Source organism: Rhamphochromis longiceps, linkage group LG7 (assembly GCF_057381845.1).
Source record: "Rhamphochromis longiceps isolate RC_006_pf linkage group LG7, R_longiceps_female_GT1.1, whole genome shotgun sequence".
Classification (NCBI taxonomy): domain Eukaryota; kingdom Metazoa; phylum Chordata; class Actinopteri; order Cichliformes; family Cichlidae; genus Rhamphochromis; species Rhamphochromis longiceps.
In genome coordinates this window covers 23516170-23537361 of record NC_140563.1, presented here as the reverse complement: position 1 = coordinate 23537361, position 21192 = coordinate 23516170, and the positions used below count along the sequence as shown (strand labels likewise).

Genomic DNA, 21192 nt, shown 5'->3' with positions numbered 1-21192 from the left:
TGGGTCACAAAATAAACGTTTAACATATTTTCAGGCGAGAATGTAGCTGTGTAAACCTCAAATATCGGCTCAGTTTATCAGGACACCACATATTTTCAAAAGCGCTCCGACGTTTTCGGAGACATCTGTTACCCACTAGCTCGTTAGCGAGCCGGGGGCTAGGCTCACTAGCGCCGTGAGAACACCGGACTCCCCGCAAATCGTTTTCAAACCCACCGCCGTCTTTCGCTACTCAGGTTAAACATGATATATAAGTCACTGAGATAACTTAAAAATGATATTATTTGGCTTTTTTTAGTATTTTATTTGTTCCTGAGTAAATCGGTATGGCTGAGATTAAAGTTATAGTTTTTACACAGCTGACTAAACGTCAAGCAGACAACTGATTATCAGAAGTGAGAGATGCTCGAGAATATACTCCGGTGTCCTGTTATATTTTAGATAGCAAGGAGTTTATTAAACTTCACTGAAACAATCTGCAAACTTCATTAAAATTTAATAAACTATCATCTTGTCTTTATTTTTAGTTAGCACATACCTTAAACACTTCAAGCTGTAAGCTAATGATAGTTATAAGAGCAGATGCTGCTGGTGCAATAAGCTGTACGTTTTACGTCCAATGGATGCATGATCTGATTAGTCGACTAATCGCAAAAATAATCGGTGACTAGTCGACTATCAAAATAATCGTTTGTGGCAGCCCTAGTATCAACAGATAAAATGTTGCAGGCTAACGATCAGATCTTTATATGATTTGAACCTTTAAGAGACTGCTTATCCGCTCATTTGATGGCTCTTCACCCCTTAACTTGACTAAGAAGATAGAACAGCTGAAAGCTGGATAATTATTAGAACGCTATCTGTTGCTCTAAATCTCTGAGCTCAGCTTGATTTTACTTGTTAGCCAAAAGTTTCTGCCTCTCTGGAGAACGAAAGCCATTACTCCCACATTTTGCCCAAATTTATTTTCAGTTTAGATTGTTGTGTTCATGTAGTGGCGGTTTATAAAACCCACAGGAAAACCACAATGCATTTATCAGAACAACTTAACGTCAGACAAACAAAATGAGCTATTCTGCACGGATGACTTTGTCAGGGATGAGTAATGTTCTCATTTCAGCAAAAGATGATTTAGTGAGTCAATATATGTTATACAATTTTAGAGACTTCTTTCTGCCACAAGAGATATTAATGAGTTTCTGTGCTGCCATCAAAGCAGCTCCCACACTGTAAAATAATAGTGGTGTGATGCATCTATTTATAATGTATGCATATTATCTTCATTAGTTTTTCTTTGATCCTATTTGTAAAACAGGTTGTTCCAGACTGTTACAGCTGTCTCATTTCTTTAATAATGTTGCGCAAACAAAGCCGTAGGCTACAAGTTTTCTCAAACCCAAAGCCAACGCTGAACTCATTTCAAATGAATATTATTATTGTGACCCAAATCTAATACAGCATGTTCATCTGGGCCACAGAGCACCCTTGGTTTTCTAATTATTATTATTATTATTATTATTATTATTATTATTATTATTATCTGGCAGATGTGTCACCGCATAGTCCTGTAAGGGGTGCAAGATTTATAGTATGAGTGACCTCCTCGCCGCCACAGCTTCCAAATACTGTCGGTTATTTGGATTCATGCTCACATACACCATCCTGCTGTTGCAAATGTTAGATGGAGAACCACCTCAATGTGCATTAATCTGAAGCTGAAAGGGGCCTAGAATAGGTCCTCTAGTACAGCGGTCCCCAACCTTTTTTGCACCACGGACCAGTTTATGCCCGACAATATTTTCACAGACCGGCCTTTAAGGTGTCGCGGATAAATACAACAAAATAAAACTAGTACCGGTACCGAAAAAAAGAAGATTTATTCATAACACACGTGAAAAGACCCAGGAAAACAGAGTTAACGATAAAAACGATAACAAAATAACGCTGAAAACCGATAAAAACCCTGAAAACCATACATTTCACACCTGAGCCTCAACTCTCGCGGCCCGGTACCAAACGACTCACGGACCGGTACCGGTTCGAGGCCCGGGGGTTGGGGACCGCTGCTCTAGTACAGTCTTCACTCTACTTTTTAGCGCAGCTTCAACAACATTAATATAACTGGCTCACTGGTGTAAGGCTGTTATTTAGTCTTAAATTTGCATTTATCAGTATTCTCAGTTTTTCAAATTTCACTCTGTAATGGTGACAGTCGTTCACATACGCTGTCTTGGTAACACATTCAAGCAGTTATTTGGACAGTTCTTTCAAAGCCCGCAAGAAAATGAATAAGGGAGGACTGTAGTTGTGACAGTTGGAACATAAATGAAATAAAGATTAGCTTCAGGACTTTGGTAATGTCCACAAAAAGATTTTGTACAAAGGCCAGAAATGCGATGAAACAAAAAAGATTTGACAAAAACCTTCACCATGATAGTGAGCAGCATAACAAACTCTTGTGAACGTATGTTATGTGCACGCGTTAGTGCAGCAACACATGCTAAATGTTAGCATCTGCTTTGGTCCTCATAGTGTAACGTGCTAGTATGCTAACATTTCTTAATTAGCACTTAATACAAATATACTTTTACATTTGCAAACGTAAAAGTATATTTGTACAAACATTTACATTTGTTTGGTAATATATCAAAGTACAGAATAAATTTAATTGCATGGGAAGCAACAGTGTCTTGGATTATATCCGTGAATTATATGACAATCAGTTACTAAGAAACACGATTGGCTCTCATGTTTCCTGTTTTGCCCGCTAATTGGGTCTTTATGTGCAGGTGGGAAAGGCCACTGTCTTTATCCTCATCCTGAGTGCTGTTGCTTCTTTTATAATATCTGTGATCTGTTCTCAAGGCTGTTAAATTCTACCCAGTCCATAGAGCCTAAGGTTTTTCATTTTAGCCTTACAGTTTTGTAACTGCTTACGATTAAATTCAGTAATGTTTGCTTCAGGTTGAAAGAGCCAATAGTTTAAGAGTTAATTACTGAACTATTTAAAAATAGATCTATGTGGTAAATAAATGAATCCAAACTGCCTGACAGGGTCCATAAGTTACGAGCTAATTTGAGAAAATGTAAATATTTTTGGTTTTGATGTTCACATTGTAACAAAAATCAAATAACACATGATTTTTGGTCTTTGCTCTCGTCGTTATATTAACTTTTCTTTCATGTAGCTATTCTTAAATAAATAGGACACAATTTACGATGGGCTTTATTTAATACCAGTTTTGCCATTATTGGGTTTGATTATTTAATTGTCAGGAGTGGCTTTTGAAATTTATACACAAGAATATTGTCAGTTTTTGCTTATTTCATTAGTTTGTGCAAATTGGAATAAAGCTCTGAAGGATCGGCTCAATATCTTGTAAGTTTAAAATGACTACAGTACGTTTCATGTTGCCTATCTATCCTGCAATATTTGGGGAAATTGTATGACCCACTGAGGTGTGAGGCAGCCACTGAGATTGTTTCTTCCTCCAGTGCAGCTGTGCCTTGCAGAAATGTCTGTCTGCAATTTAACCCCTTTCACCTTCTCTCCTCCTTTTTATTTCAATATGACTCACAGCCCAGGGGGAGCAGGCATAATTACAGTGTGATGCTGATGTGTGTTTTATTTTGTTGAACCATTCGGGTCCCAGGCAACCCATCCCAGCCCACCTCACTCCATTACATGAGCCCTTACCAGCTAAATGACTATGCCATGGCACTGCGGGCTGTCGGTGAGATCATCCAGGACTACGACAGCGACAAGATGTTTCCCGCGCTGGGTTTTGGTGCCAAGCTTCCCCCAGATGGACGGGTCTCACATGAGTTTGCCCTGGTGAGGACATCGTTTTTTTTCTTCATATCCAGCCATCCATTTGTCCAGATACATACATGAAAAAAAAGCTTTGCTCCATTTTTTCTTCTGTATTATGTTTAGGCACATACAGTCTAAACCTGGATTAAACATGCAAACGTTATGTTGTTTCTTCCACGTAAGATGTTGAAAAATGATGAAGGGTTGACTGACAGTATATTGTTTACTTCTTGTTTGCTTAATAATTGACACGGGAAATTATTGGATTCCAAGTTCCATTTGAGTAACGTTTTAAGGTTTTAGTCTTAACACTGCAAAACCTTTCTTTAGGCAGTAATGAAACTTTAAATAATAAAGTGAAGCAAGGATCTAAGCCTCTATTACCAACTCTTTAAAGCTGTGCATAGACATGGCCTCAGTTTGAGCTAAAGTTAACATGTGTCATGCTAAATGTTAGCATCTGCTTTGGTCCTCACAGTGTAACGTGCTAGTATGCTAACATTTCTTAATTAGCACTTAACACAAATATACTTTTATGTTTGCTATTTGGTAATATATCAAAGTACAGGATAAATTAAATTGCATGGGAAGCAACAGTGTCTTTAATATTAGTGCCAGTCCATCTGTGAATTATATGATAATCAGTTACTAAGAAACTTGACCTGACAAGGTGAGGAACCGTCAAAGAGCGTGGTTTCATCCTCTGGAAATCTTGTCATTTTTGTAGTCTGTTGGATCTGACACTGGGCAAGAAGTGAGGCATACGCTGGAGATGTTTTCAGTCCTTCACAAAGCCACAATTCATCTGATAATTAAATCTTGTGTTATGTGAGATTCCAACCAAACAATGTTTTTGACCAAAGGAAATAAAGCCTTGCTTTGTGACGGGTCTTGTGAAATTCAGTGCTGATTTGATGAACATCATTAGAACTGGCAGAATAAAAGATTTGGCCTGTCCTCAAACTGCTGTTGAATACGGCTGCGAAAGCAAATCTTTTCATATCTTTGGTGCCAGCTGGAGGAGTCTGTCAGTCACACTGAGACCACAAGAAAACTAAAGCGACATCTAAAACATAACGTAATACTGCATGCAAGTTAAAAAAGAAAACTTTTCGAAAATCCAACAAAAAACACTTTCAAACAGGCACTCTCTTACATACTTGGTGTTACAGTGAACAAATATATTGGTGGGTGGTCAGTGCTGCTGTCCAAAAACGTGTACACAGCATCCAAACTGCCTGCGCACTGTGGAGATAGAAGCCAAAAGAGCCAAGTGAGTTTGTTTTTAGGTGTGATAACATGCCAAGTTTATTTTTTTTATTATTTGTATAAGGCCACTGTTAGTCATACAAGAGTGACATAGTATTTTAACTGTAGTTTAATTTCTTTGTATCAATCTTTTTTCTGTTGAAAATGGGCAGATTGTAGGCTGCATTTTATTTTATTAAACCAAAGACAGTGCAAATTAACTGATTTACTATGTCTAGTTAGTGTCATGGCTGTGTGAAGGCAGGCAGGGAGGAAGAACCCAAAATGCAGGACTCGGAGGCAGATGTAAACTCAAAACACTCAGCTTTATTGCTGGGCAGAAAAGGAACATAAAGTTAACTAAACTGGGCGGGCAGGCGGGGTTAACGTGAGGGTGAGTAGACGTTAACGACGCGACACTGACACAAAGACACACTGGGCTTAAATACACTGAGGGAGTCATCAAGGAATTAGAGACAGAAGGGGAACACAGCTGGGAGGAATAAGACCTAACGAGACAGGGAGAGCAAAGCTGGAACACTGACATCAGACAGGAACAAGAACCTTCAAAGTAAAACAGGAAACAAAACACACTTTACCAAGACACGGACTAGACAGAGACAGACTTGACACTGAACAAAACCTACTAAATAATAATCATAATCAAAACAGTATCACTGATCAATCAGAACATAAATCCTAATCTAGAAAAACACCAAAATACAAGAAACAGAAAGCTGGGTCAACATGACCCAGAACCGTGACAGTTAGCTTCTAAGGACCATTTTTAGTTTTATACCATCAACATTATGAAATTTGGTAACGTTAAGACTTTTTTGAACTGTAACTGTGATGCAGTGACTGGGACTGTCAGTTCACAGCATGAAGATTTTGGTTGTTTCTTGGTTCATGAATTACCTCATGAATCTCCTCCAGTTAGGTTCAGCGATGATTCCTTATTGGCTGCAGTTGTGCATGTCTGGGTGTCTGCCTCTGTGTTAGTACTGCGATGGACTGATGATCTGTCAGTGTCAGCTGGGAAAGGTTCAAGTCTGGAATTGATGGATGTAACTTTTGCACTTTTTTCCCAGACCCTCTCATTTGTATTGTAGATAAGATAAGATAACCTTTATTAGTCCCACACGTGGGAAATTTGTTTTGTCACAGCAGGAAGTGGACAGTGCAAAAGTTATGAGGCAAAAATTAGAATACAATAAGAATAAATACAGTACACAACTGTACAGAATAGAATAAAATAAAATACTATATACAGTAGAATAAAATAAAATAAATATACAATAAGATAAAAATAGAATACAAATACAAATACTATATACAACTGAGTAAAAATACAACGATGACAGAAAGGATTATTGCACTTAGTATTATACAGAAAGGATTATTGCAGTCGCTGAAGGTAATTTTTTGAGATTAATTTTTTAAAGGATTCTGATAAATTTACATCGATTTGTGTGTAATTGTGTCTAGGAAATTGGTACCTTCTCATAAACCTATGATTAATTCATTAAAATAGATTGGAGCAGGTTTGTACTTTGTGGAAGCTGCCATATCCCTCCACCGTGTATAAATACAGTCGGCAGGAAGAACTTCTAGTTTCTGACTAATTGTGTTTTATGTACGTGGCTATAAAATGGCTCCATAAACAAAACAAGGCAGAGGAGAAGAGAGGCTGTAGGAGTTTGCGTGCTGACATTTCAATTTGTGCCTGCACCTTCAGACTAAAGATATAAAGTAGCTCTGTTTTACCTTTGGAGAAGGAGTCCCTCTCACTAAAGAAATTAAATTGCAAAAAATAAGAAAATGCCAGTGGTATCTAAAAAATATAGTATCCTCTTCCTCCTCACATCAAGCCTCATCTCCTAAACTGAAGTCAGGGCTCTAACAGCGTGCATAAGTTTATTCCACGATATTGTCAGCAGATAAGACATGTGACCTGAACAGCTAAAAAAGAGCTGACTAAACAACAACAGCTGGTTGTAAGCTAACATTGCTCTCGCTAATGTTATAGTCAAGTGTCCTAAAAATCATACTTTCCCTCTGATAAAGAGTTTGATTACATTCTCACAGCATATGAGCATCTTACTGACAGAAAACCTCAGCATGTTCTCAGCAACTCATTTTAGCTTTGCTGTAATCGGACAGAGGTGAGCTTCTCAGACTCATTGATCTGTATCTGACTCCTTCCACAAAGTTTTACAGCCTTTTCCCGAGTAAATACGCTTCTCACCCAGCATTGACAGCTGAGGTATACAGTGGGCTGACAACAAGGTAATGCACTCAAATGGGTAGGGGCATTCTACTGACATGCAGCAGTGAAGATTTGACCTATTGTAGCTTTAAACTTAGGGTTGAGATCCCACATTGTTCATATTGAGTAGAAACAGTTGTGCTTTTGACTGTTCATCTCTCCTTATTCCACTCATCCATTTGTCTCTACCACTCTGCCAGTGTCAAGTGCTCTAGGGCTGTAGACATCCTGACCATTACTCAAGCCGCACATAATCTCTTCTTGGTCGACTCTCACCTCCAGATGTTGCTCCAGAGGCATTTACAGCCATTACAGCTGCTCAGCATCGGCTACTCCCTAAAGGCACACATGCATTAATTTAACGATTGAGGATCTGACTGAGTCAGCTCTTAAAGAGGAAGGCTACAGCTGTGTAGCCACAGTGGGAGAAGGCCACCACTGAATCTGACGTTAATTATGCAAGCTCCATTTACAAAACAATGGAGTCTCATGTGCACTGTTCGTACTCATGGGTAGCCAAGCAGAGTTAGTGAGGATGGTTTCTTACTCAGATAATTGAAAGCCTAAAACATATGGGTAGTTTAAATAATGCATTGTTTCCTTTTTTGCGACTTTCTTTTGGGCCTCCAAAAGCAGTCAACCAGGCACAGATTTAATATTTTAATATTACAGATGTGGGAGACACAGAGGAAGAAGCCAGAGGATGGGCTTATGTCAGAGTCTAATACAAATTATCATCATGTTTGATCTTTTTATAACTAACACTGCAGCTCCAACTTGCCTGAGGATACCATTTACCGAACTGATGCAAAAGAAGGATTAAAGCCTTCCTTAAACTATGTAATTTATAAGTCTAGCTGAGATTCTGCATCCTTAAAAGATCTTTTACACTTGGTGTTAATATTGGAGTATTATCGATGTTTTGGCCCCGGGTTGACCACTTTTCACGTCTCTCAATATGCTAACAGGGAATCCTGTTGTTTGACACTTTGCATCCGAACATGTTCGTTATGATAATTAATTATAACTCTGTCCCAGTCCAGGGAGATCAAATTTAATACAACTTTATATTTTGTTTCCCTGCAGCATGGTGATGTTTTTATTATTCCTTTTAGCAATAAGGAAGTGTCTTCAAATATCAAAACACTTTGCAATATAATTTCATTTAGTTTAATGCCTGATGTTAGATACATGCTACAATCGAGACACTGAGTGCCTTTGAATAAACATTGAGATCAAATCAGTGAAGGTGACAGGATGTGTAAACGTTTAGCCTATGGTGCTGTGAACATATCAACGAAATATATGTCAATATAATCTGTAATTAATTTTGGGCATTTAACATTTGATGTTACTGTAAACGCAGGTTTACAAATCGCCCGTTAAATTGCATCTCTTTTTGTTTTTATCCTCCTACTCTTGATCCTTAGTGCAGTTCCTTAAGATCCCTTCCTTCTTTAATGCTTTTCTGAATGACTTCCTGTCTTACAAAGGAGGTCTGAACATCAGGTGGATGGGGCTTACAGCCAGAGTTGTGTTACTTTGATTAACATGTTAAGAAAATCTACTTTTTGACATCATCGAGAGCTAAGTGTATAAAGAACTGTCTGAAAGTGAGAATTTAGAGAACCTGCTGAGTTTTAATTGGTATCATTTTTGCTACATTTGGCATTTTTTGCAATTTATTTATTCAGGTTTTCAGGGGGAAAAAATCTAATGGTTTAGAGGTCTCAAAAACTCCCAGACTCCTGTATCAAAAACAGTACACTTTGCGTTACAGGGATAACACAAAATTGACATTGACATAGAGGCGAGACACACTGTTCAGGTTGCTGTCAGGCAAGAAAGCTAATACACAGAGAGAGAGAGAAACCTGTTCATCCACAATTTAGAATCACAAATTAACCTCACGTGTCTGTCTTTGGACTGTGGGAGGATACGGGAGCATCTGGAGAGCACCCACAAAGAGAACATGCAAACCCTGCAGACAGTCCCCAGGCAGGTTCAAACCTAAATCTTCTTGCTGTGACACAGTAGCACTATCCACTGCACTGCCAACTGTCTTAAATATGTTAAGTAGAAATTTAAGGCTCTTTTTTGCTGTGACAAGATGACTTAGACTGCATATTTGAGTTTTTTATTAGTGACTCTAAAATCTTCCAAGGGCCTTTTGTGCAGATGAAATTTCTGAATGTCTTATTGTTAACTCATTCACATCTTTGTGTTTTTGTGCAGAATGGTAATCCACAGAACCCATACTGCACTGGTATTGAGGGTGTGATGGAGGCCTATTACCAGAGTCTCAAGAGTGTACGTCTTTATGGACCCACCCACTTCTCCCCTGTTATTAACCATGTGGCCAGGTACGTCCATTATAAATACACCGAGGGATGTGAAACATGTGGTCTGACACGTGTTAATGTCATTAAGCACCATGTCACCAAGAATTGTGCAGCTCAGCAGGAAAGATTCCTAAAAGATTAATCAGCCTTGGTGAAGTTACAGCTTTAAGTGGAGGGAAAAGATGGGGATAAATGTGCTAACAGCACCATCACCTGAGAGGAATCAATACCTGCTGTGGTGGTTTGAACATGCAAAGTGGTCATCACAGTGCTTTCAGCAGAAGTCTGCTTCTAGCCTGCACAGTGGCTGATAGACTGGCTTGAGGAGCAAGAATAGGAGCTAATGAGATTTGAAGAAAAAAGAGAAAACAGCTGAGATGCACCTCTGAAGAAATGGCAGTGTGACTCAGTGTTTTCATAGTATACAAACAGTTGGCATTAAGCAGGATTCCCTTATTTAGCAGCAATACAGAAAGTATCAGCTATATGTAGTAATAACACCAAACCAAGCTGCTACATTATACAATCAAAAAGCCAGATGATAAATTAAAAAATAATTGAAATCAACTTCGAAGTTCATTCTGCATCTCCATGTTGTCAAAAGTCTATACAAGGCTCAGCATCACTTCTAATTTCATGATGGTCGGCTCATTCCATCATTCTGAAATAAACACGGGCATACCACTACTACTATTCCTACTCAGTTGTTAAAACATGAGTGCTGTAAAAATTTTAGGTTCTAATACTTTTCTGGATATATCTTTTTAAAAAATGGTTCATCAACCCTCTTTACGGCTATTCTTTTGCACATTGAAATCTGCGTCAGACTATCAAAGATAAAAGCCTGAATATGTTATTGGTCATTGCCACCATCAAAATGAATCAGGATCTGTAATTTGGTAAAGATACAAAAAATGAAGAAAAACATTCACGCTCTTACTGTAAAGTCATATAAAGACAAATATTTGAGCATATAAAGTTTTTGATTAGTATTCAGAATGATTGAAATTTACAGAAAAGCTTGAATTTAATTTATTTTTTTCAAATTTTAATCGCCCGATAAATCTTTTAATGTATAACTATAATTATCGTATAGAGTAGTTTCCTTTCTTTTTCCAAAAAGCCATCGATTGAATCATTTACTGAATCCAAAGATTAGACTTAAAGTTCTTAAACTGTTCTTTTGAACATAGTTTTAAAATAACATTTATAAGCTCAGTGCATACAGGATTATGATTGCTGGCGCCACTGCTGTGAATAACAGTAAATGTCACACCTCCTACCGCTTCACAGATATACAATAGATAAATCCCTTTCTGGCCATCCCAAGAGCCATAAATAGAAAATTCCCTATGCTTCAGTGTTAAAGAGTTCGAAACCAGATCAGCGTGAGACATACCAAGTTGACTTTTCACTGGATCAGCAAATATGCTCTTCTAAAGGTTTCAAATATTTAAAACAAGTAATACCTTTAGCAGATACTGAAAGAAGCTGTCAGCTGCACTTACTCAATTCACACAAAAAAATCACCGATAGAAAGTTACGTGCTGTTTCCTAGTTCTGTGTCTTCCAACTCCCACCTGACATCCTCTATTGCCAGATCTTGTCTCATGATCCTCAAGATTGACTGTAACAAGCACTTTCCCCCCCCTTTCATCATCGGCTTTCAAATCCCATCTCTGCAAGCGTCGTCCGCCCACTCAGCCTGAGAATAGATGCATTGTTCACTCCTCACTTGTGTGGAGCATCTGACTGAAATCCAGGAAGATGGCACTTAGAAACAGTGGCATCAAGTCACGTCAAATCACTAATTGCTTGACTGTTTTCACCTAAGAGTGTTGTTTAATGTATGGTCTCAAAATGCCATGGCACATCACTTCAAAAGTTTTGGTTCATATAACGAAAACCTCTGCAGGCATTGGCTGAATCCATCATGTTTAACAGTATTTTTTTAACTGTTATGAAGTCAATGTAATAAACTTGTTCTGCATGAAACTATATTTCAAAGTATTTATCTTTGTATATTAATTGGGTTTCTATATTAACTTTTAATGCTGCAAGTAACATGTTATACGCTATAATAATCACATACTAATAAGCATTAGTAAGGCATTAGTGTTTACTTAATCATTTATAAAGCATTACTCCTCCTTAGTATGTAATTAAATACAGGTATAAATGTGTGTTCTTTAATATATATTATCATTGTTTGTGAATGTGTTAATAAAAGTTTAATAAATACTTTTCATTGAAATGTAATATTTAGAAATGTTGTGATTACAAAAAACGTTGGAAAAAAGTCTGGCTTTCATTGAGAATAGGTGTGAAATACTTGAATGAAAACCAGTTTTTGTGCGCTTTGTGTGTTAAATACCCCAAACCTCAAACTAATTAGTGTAGCCATGCCCTTCAAATATGCCTATTTCACTTTTTACGTAATTTTTTTGGGCCTGGCAACTACACGCAGCTGTAATTGGTCCAGTTGTCTTCCATAAAATAAGATTATAATTTTATTGATCTCTGAGGGATAATAACCTAATATGAGATTTTATCTAATAAGGTGATTGCTGAGGGCAATGTGTGGGGCTTGAGACAGGGGGATTTTAAAGGGCTGCTCCAGCAAGTTAATATTGTGCTCTCATAAAATTGGATCTTCCATAAACTTGCTCCCTCTGACACATAAACTGGTAAGTGCAGTACATATTAAAACTTTAATCAGCTTCAGATGAAAAAAATGCTAATGAAATACCAACAGGATTAAAAATAAAGAAATCAAGTTTGTTAATGATGGAAGTGCATTTTGCATCTTGCAGTTACAGTTAGGATGACATGCCGGCAGCCTCGCCTCTGTCAGTGCGCCCCAGGGTGGCTGTGGCTACGATGTAGCTTGCCATCACCAGTGTTTGAATGTGTGTGTGAATGGGTGGATGACTGGATGTGTAAAGCGCTTTGGGGTCCTTAGGGACTAGTAAAGCGCTATACAAATACAGGCCATTTACCATGGTGAAATGCTATGTTATTAGCTTATGCTAGTTAGCTTGGTTATGTAAGAAGCATTGTCCATAAACTGTATAGGTTTATTCTCCGAAACTGAAGCAGGACATAGCAAGCCATTTATGAGTCTCCAGTTTAGTGGCTACAATTAACAGAGGTGAGGCTGTGATAGTATTAACTAGACTCTGTGTTGGCATACCTGTTAAAATGGCCATGCCCCTAACTTTCAGGCCTACTAGTATTCATATGGTACTAAAAAGTAAATGCAGTTACATGCAGTTGTTATAAAGGGTGACACGATTCAAACATCATGGTTTCAACTTGGTGACTTTAACAGAGGAGCTTTTGGAGACGACCTCATGTGGAAATTATAGGAACTGCAGTTTGTGGCGCTTTGACTTTCACTTCATTTTTCCACCCAGAAGTTGATTTTTGGGGCAGTTTTTTGTCATTTTTTGATCGCCTGACCTCTGACACATCATCTCTTTGCACACCAGGTATGCCTCGGCAGTGACAGACGGCTCACAGTACTTCATCCTGCTCATCATCTCTGATGGCGTGATCACAGACATGGCGCAGACCAAGGAGTCCATAGTAAATGTACAGTAGCACTTCACATTTAACCTCTGGTCTATGTATATTTTAAAATGTTTTTCAACTTATTTAAACTGGTAAGCACACAGTGGGTTACTAAACGTGATCTACTGTAGCAGTCCGTGAAATGTGTGCTTATAATCGTTCAGTTAATTTACTGTAGAACTTGCAAGGAACCCTGAAGGTATGATTAAAACCCCAATAGAGGCCTAATAAACTAACAAACATCTAATATGAAAGCGAGAGGGCGAAAAGCAGTGCAGCTGCTATCTTTGCCTCTTCCCTCTCTTTGTCTCTCATCTTTACTAATGAGGGAAGTAATGGAAGAGAGGGTCAGTCTGGTCACCACCACGTCCATTACCCCCCCTCCACCCCCACCCCCAACGCTGCTATGTTCAGCTCTAATAACTCTGCTTTCTAATTAGAGTGATCAGAGTTAATGTGTGTAACGATTTTGGGCGAGCTCATATATTTGGAGCCTCGGCTGCTTGGGCTTAATGCTCCGCACGGCCTCAACGCGCATCCGCTCTCCTGCTTCTTTTTCCACTTTGCCCCCCGTGTGACGTAATGTTATTGTAAAGTGAGATTTGAGAGTAATTATTTACTAGCCCGTGGAGGATCCATGCCCTTCATATCTCAAGCAATTTGGGCGTCCGTGTAATAACCCGGGAAGTTATGAAACACTGAAAAAGCTTCATTCATCCTTCATCAATCCAACTGTACTTTGCTGTCCCACTCAACTAAGATTTAATAAACAATATTGCTATGCAGGCCTGGAGTTCAGCTGCAGCTCAGGGCAGAGGAAGATGTAAATGGGAGTCATTATTAAGCTGTCAAGCTTCGAGAGATTTAGGTTGCAGATGCATGAAATTAGAAACCGTAGATCTCGCTAGGCGAGGGGCTTTATAAAACCGGCTGCAGAGTAAGGACGTAAGGCCCCGTCTGCCTTAACAATGGTATTTAATTTTTTCTATAGAGCTTCCTTTCCTTGGACTGTAACAGTTAATGTATAGTTGGTAATTTGCAGGCCTATTTCACTGGCAGCCTGCACGGTTTAAGATAGCAAATGGTGAAAAGAATGAACGCTGCTTCTTCGCCGCCTTTGATGTGGTTATTCTGTCACTTTCCACCCTTTACAGGCCTCGTCTCTGCCCATGTCTATTATAATAGTTGGGGTTGGACCAGCGGAATTCGATGGTAAGCAGGCTGAATGTGTGTCCGTGTGCAAATACGTGTGTGTCTAAAAGCATGCAGTAATCTTTTGCCCTCACCCCTCGTTCTGCTTCCTATCTTGTCTCCCACATGGTTTAGCCCTTCCTCGTGCAGCTTTTCTTTTCTTCACTCCTCCGCTTACCCTCCCCTTAATTCTCCCTCTCCTCCTTCACAGAAGCCGAGGTAAAGGGTAAATTCTCGCTTTTCAGTCCAGTAGCACTCCTTTATTTCCATTCTTCTTCTTCTTTATTTTAAATGCGCAAGGGCTACATCACTCTGCTGTGTTTTCTCCCTGAAACATTGGTGTTTACAGTTCACAGAGCAGTCCTCTGTTAAAAAAAGAAAAGAAAAACAAGCTCACTCACGGGGAGCAATGAGCCTGCAGAGTCAACGGGATTAGCACGCATATGAAGTCAGAGTGCGCATTCGCTTTATGTCCCTGTGGTGCTCATTGCTGGCTGTGCTTACATGTATTCGGGCACGTTCCTCTTATGCGCACAGCTACGTGTAACTCACGGCCCCGTGGCTTCACGCTCAGCCGTGCAAATTCTGTGTACTCCTGCCCATTTGAGACTATCAACACTCTAAGTGTAAGCCTGTGGCATGCTAATGACGTTGGCAGGTTGAAACACAAAAACCGTGTGTCATGTTTGCTCACCGCAACGTTGACGGGGTGTTACTGATGCACTTCCCTCCTCAGAAATGATTGAGCTGGATGGGGACGAAGAGAGGATCTCATCCCAAGGACGATACGCGGAGAGGGACATTGTTCAGGTACAGAATACTCCCGAAGACACGGCTGACTGGCTGGAAGGCTGTTCACTCAGCAGAAAGTGTTGAGAGAAATGTGGGATTTATGATTAATGGGAAAGGGTCATTGTGCTTGACCTTCTACTGTGCTCTTGTTCTGAGTCTGCTGGTTTTTCTGTCTTCTCTCTGCTGTCTCGACCCTTATTTCTTCCTCTACGTGCAATATTTTTCTCTTTGTTTTCCTCTCTTTTGCTTTCTTTTTCATAATTTTGCATAAGCGTTTTCTGTTTTTTGTCCACATCTCATTTCCTATATTCACCTTTTCTTTGTTTCCTCTTGTTAAGGTTCAAATATTGAGGAAGGAGAGTAAAAACCACCATGGTCCAACAAGAGCTTGGTCAAACAATTGATTTTAATGAATACACGCGTGGGAAGACCACTCTGTACGCAGACAGGGATTGATCTTCAACTTAATCAAAGCATACACAGATTTTTATAGCATCAGGGTTTGAATTAATGACGCCCCTTCATACGTCACAGATACATTTCATACATAGGTCACATCAAAACCAAAATGACTTTTAACACAGTTTAAAAGAACATTGTCTTCATCTTCATAACAGATGTTTCCTGTCAACCTTTCTGATTAGCGCTTCTTCAAAACCGCAGACAATGATTTTGCAGTGAGCGAGCACTTCTGCAAGCCCACAATTACAAGCAAACATGATATCTCACGACCTTACGTGGCACTCTGTGTCACCTCTCACCTACTAACGCTCACAGTCAAACAGAGGCCACTGTCAACCTTTTACTAAAACTATAGATGTAATATAAATTGAATAAATGTTTTAACCAAGAACCTCTACTGAAAGCTTAATAAAAGAATATAAAAGTATAACAGACAATTTGAATACCCTAGTTATTCACATAGCCTCGTCTAACCAGCTCCTCAGAATAACCTGCAGTTAGATTCTGCTTTCGGTTTCATTTCTGCAAACGCTCTGCAAGCCTGCAGTTTCCTGTCACTCTGACTCTGTACAAAGTGTACTCAAAATCAACAGAATCAGCACATACACACTTAAGATTATAACAACCATTCAAAAGCATTTAAGATTATAGATTCAAGCCAACAGTTTAAAGTGGTTATAACTGCACCTGTAATAAAGGCTAATTGGGTACCAAGATGTTTAAACATCTGTATGCAATATCAATACTGTAAATTATAATGCATATTATTAATGCAATGGTAATGATGATTATTATTAACAATAGCAGCAAAATATCTCTCCACTCTCAATACTCTCCTCTCCTCTTTGTCTTCATTTGTCTTATCTTTTCATCTTTGTCATTTTCTTTACTATTCTCTTATTCTCAATGTCCATGTTTCCTATTCTGTACTCTCCGCCTCTTATTTCTCTTTACATTACTTATATCTGATTTCTTCATTTCCTGTTCTCTCCTTTCCTTGTGTCCTTTCCTCTTGCTTCCCCTCTCAGTTTGTTCCTTTCAGAGACTACATTGACCGACGAGGAAATCACATCCTCAGCATGGCCCGTCTGGCTAAAGAAGTGCTGGCTGAAATTCCCGACCAGTTCCTGTCCTACATGAGAACCCGGGGGATCAAACCTGGTCCCTTGCCACCTCCTTACACTCCCTGTCCACCACCAGCTATCAACCCCCTTCTCACAAGAAGGGTAAGCCGAATTTAATGGCTTCCACCCCAGTATTGGCCAGCCGGGTCTACTGTCCTCTCTTTACGCTTCACTCTTCACTGGAAGCTCCTAAGCACATGGCAAACTTTGCCTGCATCTCGCATGTTGCACTTTTGGGAATATTTGGCCGTGAAGGGTGATGAAGACAGCCCTGAGTGCTTCTTCTGTTTAGAAGACTGGACAAAAAGGTGTGGATTTTGAAGGGCAGTGGTGGTGGCCTGAAATCAAGGAGCTGCACCAGGAAGAGTAAACGGGAAAGAAACTCGACAGACTGAATCCAAGCTGTTCCCATTTCCACTTCCTCTGTCTAAGTCATGTCACTTGATATATAAATGTTTACAAAACTGAGGAGTGGAGTGGATCTTTTATTTTCCAGGACGAAATTTATACAAATAAATGTGAATACCTTTCAGAGTCCTATTTTTCAGCTACAGAAACAGGAGATTCTGACTTTGTACAAAAATGTTTAGGCCCCAGTGCCACACACACTTATATATATATATATATATATATATATATATATGATTTTTTTTTTTTTATAGAAATAGAGCATGTGCCAGTTTATGAAAAATAAAGCATGCACTGTTGTCCTGCACTCAGGGCTTTGTCCCTACCACACACTGCCATGTTCCATCATGAACAAACCCACCGGAAATCGTTCCACGCTCCTATCGTCTGCTCCATCCACCTGCCTTGACTCGAAAGGAAGCTGTGCTCCTTGGGAGTCTGGTCAAATCAAATGCAACAGGGACTTGAACCAGCCTTACTTTTTTGTCAGAAAACATTACTGGCACAATGGGTTATGGAAACGTGGATTTCTCCAAGCCCAGAAGTCAAAAACACACATTTCACTACCGAACCTGACTGTGTTGTTACATTTCAGAGTCTTGTTATTTTCATGAAACAACACTGTACTTCAGAAGCATTTCTGGTTTTAGTTTTTGGTTTACATTTCTCTACCTCTCACATTGTTCAGTATTGCCAAAAAATATTGTTAAAAAAAACAGCAAGTGTTGTAAGTGATATTTGGCAAGTCTGTGGTCCGTCACACAGTTTTACCTTTCTCACCACGTATACATCATGTTTGCCAAACTGTACGTTGGGAAGTATAGCATTTTGGTTGCTATCAGATTAGATGGCTCACACCTTTGTGGTAGCAACACACTTTTGATATGAAATTGAATTTGAAAACAGGTAAAAGTGCAGATTGCTTTTCTTTTAACAACTGTCTGCATGGATCAAAGTAATGACTGTAACAACAGTGTTTGGGTCCATGTTTGTGCATCAGTATTGTAACTAAAAGTCCTAAAGTTTCATATATCTCCTTAAATTCAGACTCCACAGAAAACCCATGTTTCATCATCAAATACTCGCATCCTGAAGGCTTTAAAGGTGACAGCAGCTGCTCTTTGCTTAGATTCACAGCAGTGGTTTCAATTAACACTCTCTCTTTTTCAACATGGCTGCTAATAAGTTACATAAATTTTCTTCTTTGTTATACTTATTGTTAGCAAGAACAGTCAGCATGGCATCTAATAAAAGTTAGCTTAAAATTGGAAGGAATTTAATTTGTTTCTTTGGCTTGCTGGACTCCATATTAGCTGTAGCCACCTTAGCTGCATAGAAAGACATTGCCACTACAAGAAAGTGACCCCCTTACTCTGTTTATACATTTTGGACCCCTCTGTGCTGTGAAATAGTGTCTTTGATACGTCACACTAAAATATATTCCACCTCTCATCAGTCTTCAGTTACCTTCATCAGAAAAAAAAAAAAGGATATAGAATTTGTCTCTATTGGTAAATAAATGCCCAAAAAGCAATTGGCTGTTGTAGCAATAATAATAATATTAATAATAATGTCTGATGTACTTAAAAAATCCAACTATACCATTGGTTTAGATACAGCAAGTGTTCTATATATTGGGGCGATCGTGGCTCAAGAGTTGGGTGTTCGTCTTGTAATTCATCTTGTAATCGGAAGGTTGCCGGTTCGAGCCCCGGCTCGGACAGTCTCGGTCGTTGTGTCCTTGGACAAGACACTTCACCCGTTGCCTACTGGTGGTGGTCAGAGGGCCCGGTGGCGCCAGTGTCCGGCAGCCTCGCCTCTGTCAGTGCGCCCCAGGGTGGCTGTGGCTACACTGTAGCTTGCCATCACCAGTGTGTGAATGGGTGGATGATTGTGTATAGTGTAAAGCGCTTTGGGGTCCTTAGGACCAAGTAAAGCGCTATACAAATACAGGCCATTTACCATATCTCTCAATAGTAACTGCACTTGTTTGATTCTGACAGACAGTAGATCCGTCCAGCCGTCCGTCCGTCCATCTGTTCAGCAATTCTCTTCCACTTGTCGTTGTCACGGTCACGGGGGGACAAACAAGTAGGTAACTGTTGCAATCTGTTGCAACTGCTGTGAATCCAAGCTAACCACAGCTGCTCTCCTTTCTAAAGAAATAAGCTACAGAACTGCTAAAGCCTATATGAATCAAGCTTAGTTTTCAGGTTATTGCACTGTCACTTTCAGATATGTTTCGGCCTTCCCGTTAATGGGTATAAGAAAGCAAAGCACAAACCATGTCCTATTAGACAAGCATCAACCACCTTGTCCAGAGGTCCCTTTTAATCCATGTAAATGTCCAAAGAAAAGCATTTTTTTCTTTATACTTTTGAGACGTGTAGTGTAGAGTTTATGTGTGTGGTAGGGCCGTATTTAGTCAAGGAATAAATATAAAAGAAGGTTTACAACACTTTTTTCTAAACTCACACCTCAAAATAACGATATACTTCTTGGCTGGTGATGCTTAATGAATATGTCTGTTATGTAATATGTTATGAACTGCTTGTAAATTCAGTTTCTTAGACGTTTCTACACTGTACAAAATTTCTGCCTTTTTGTGTATTGGTCAGTATAATGTATGTGTAATGCTGCTTCTTTCTGCTCATTTAAGTATGACATTTTATACCGAGGCCTGTAATCATATTTAAATCATGACTAACAGGCCTTATCAATGTTTATACGTAGGTTATTCATATTTAAATTATGAACGACAGGCCTGTATTTTTTATAAGCAAACTGTTAGATAGTGATGCGTGTTTAATGTGTGCAAGACATTTAAAAGCTAATGATCAAATCCACTCCGTAGCAACGTTTTTCTGCCAAATCTGAAATACTGTTAAGTGTAGCATCTCATCCCAGGATAAAAACGCTTATTCGGTTTGACTGAATAGGGTCCCTCCACGTGGAGGGGAGAGGTGACGGGATGGCGGGGACCCCGTACAACAGTCGGGATGTTGAATTGCAAAATGTAGCACTAGTTTCAAGACTGGAGCAACGTCAGCCTGAACCAGATAAGACCAGATCAGGCAGGAACAGTCTTTTTATAAGTACATGTAAATATACAGTATAATCTGTATATATTGTGCGTACGTTTTCTGGAGAGTTGACTTGCAGCAAACTGCCGGCACTCTGTGACTCTCTTCCTGAAACACAAGGCATGGCCTTTTTATTTATTTATCAAGACAAGATGTGAGCTTCATCTCACGCCCACTCTCTCGTATATACTGTACATGCAGTACATGTATTTGTGTATGAAACATGCATGACACTTACATAACAGTGAGGGTTGTATAAAGATTAAGGGTTTCCTTCTCTTCCTCCTCCTTCTTGTTTCTGTTTTGAAATGCAGCTTGTGTTTTGTTTTATTTTTCAAGAATTTATGGGCAACTCTTAAAAAATCTAAATCTGGATCTTATTAAAAATCTGCACATGATAGAGAATAATTTTACCAATTTATTTTCTTTTAGTATCAGTGCAGAAATCCTCAGAAATGCCCAACTGGCAGAGCTAGAGATCATTTAAAAATGGCTCAGGTTCCTACTAAAAGTGTTAGCATGGGAAGCATGGTTGACATTTTCACTAATTAAACAAATGGGAGAAAAATGACCAAATGCCTCATCTCTTGCCTGTTAATTCAGCATATTCATATGTAGATATCTGTTTATAGTTATTACCATTTGCTATGCTCTGACCCTTGTACTCTGTGCGCCCATTGAGCTTTCTGGTCTCGTACAGGACAATATACAATGATAACTATGGGAGGTGTAGTGCTTTTTTTGTTTGTTTGTCCCTAACAATCAGCCTCTGATTTTCGTGAAAAGTAAATGTAACTTGACTTCTCTTTCATTACACAATCTTATAAAAGGGCCATAAATATATGAAGTTTATATAGTTTGTATAGTTTCAGTTAGAGGGGAACCT

At 39.1% G+C, this 21192-nt stretch overlaps 1 protein-coding gene across 2 annotated transcripts in view; it reads left to right on the top strand.

Annotated features, from left to right (window-relative positions):
* Nucleotides 1-19223, top strand: part of LOC146665334 (copine-8-like) — an 82839-nt gene extending 63616 nt beyond the window's left edge. Inside the window, exons 15-20 of one of the 2 annotated variants that reach the window (XM_085412934.1) lie at nt 3654-3835; nt 9567-9694; nt 13165-13267; nt 14401-14458; nt 15174-15247; nt 16720-19223. In XM_085412934.1, coding sequence (XP_085269060.1) covers nt 3654-3835; nt 9567-9694; nt 13165-13267; nt 14401-14458; nt 15174-15247; nt 16720-16932 — 758 coding nt within the window. In that variant the 3' untranslated portion in view covers nt 16933-19223. Of the gene's footprint in view, nt 1-3653; nt 3836-9566; nt 9695-13164; nt 13268-14400; nt 14459-15173; nt 15248-15567; nt 15781-16719 lie in introns of those variants that run through there. The other variant, XM_085412935.1, reaches the window with a different exon arrangement.
* Nucleotides 19224-21192: the final 1969 nt, after the last annotated feature.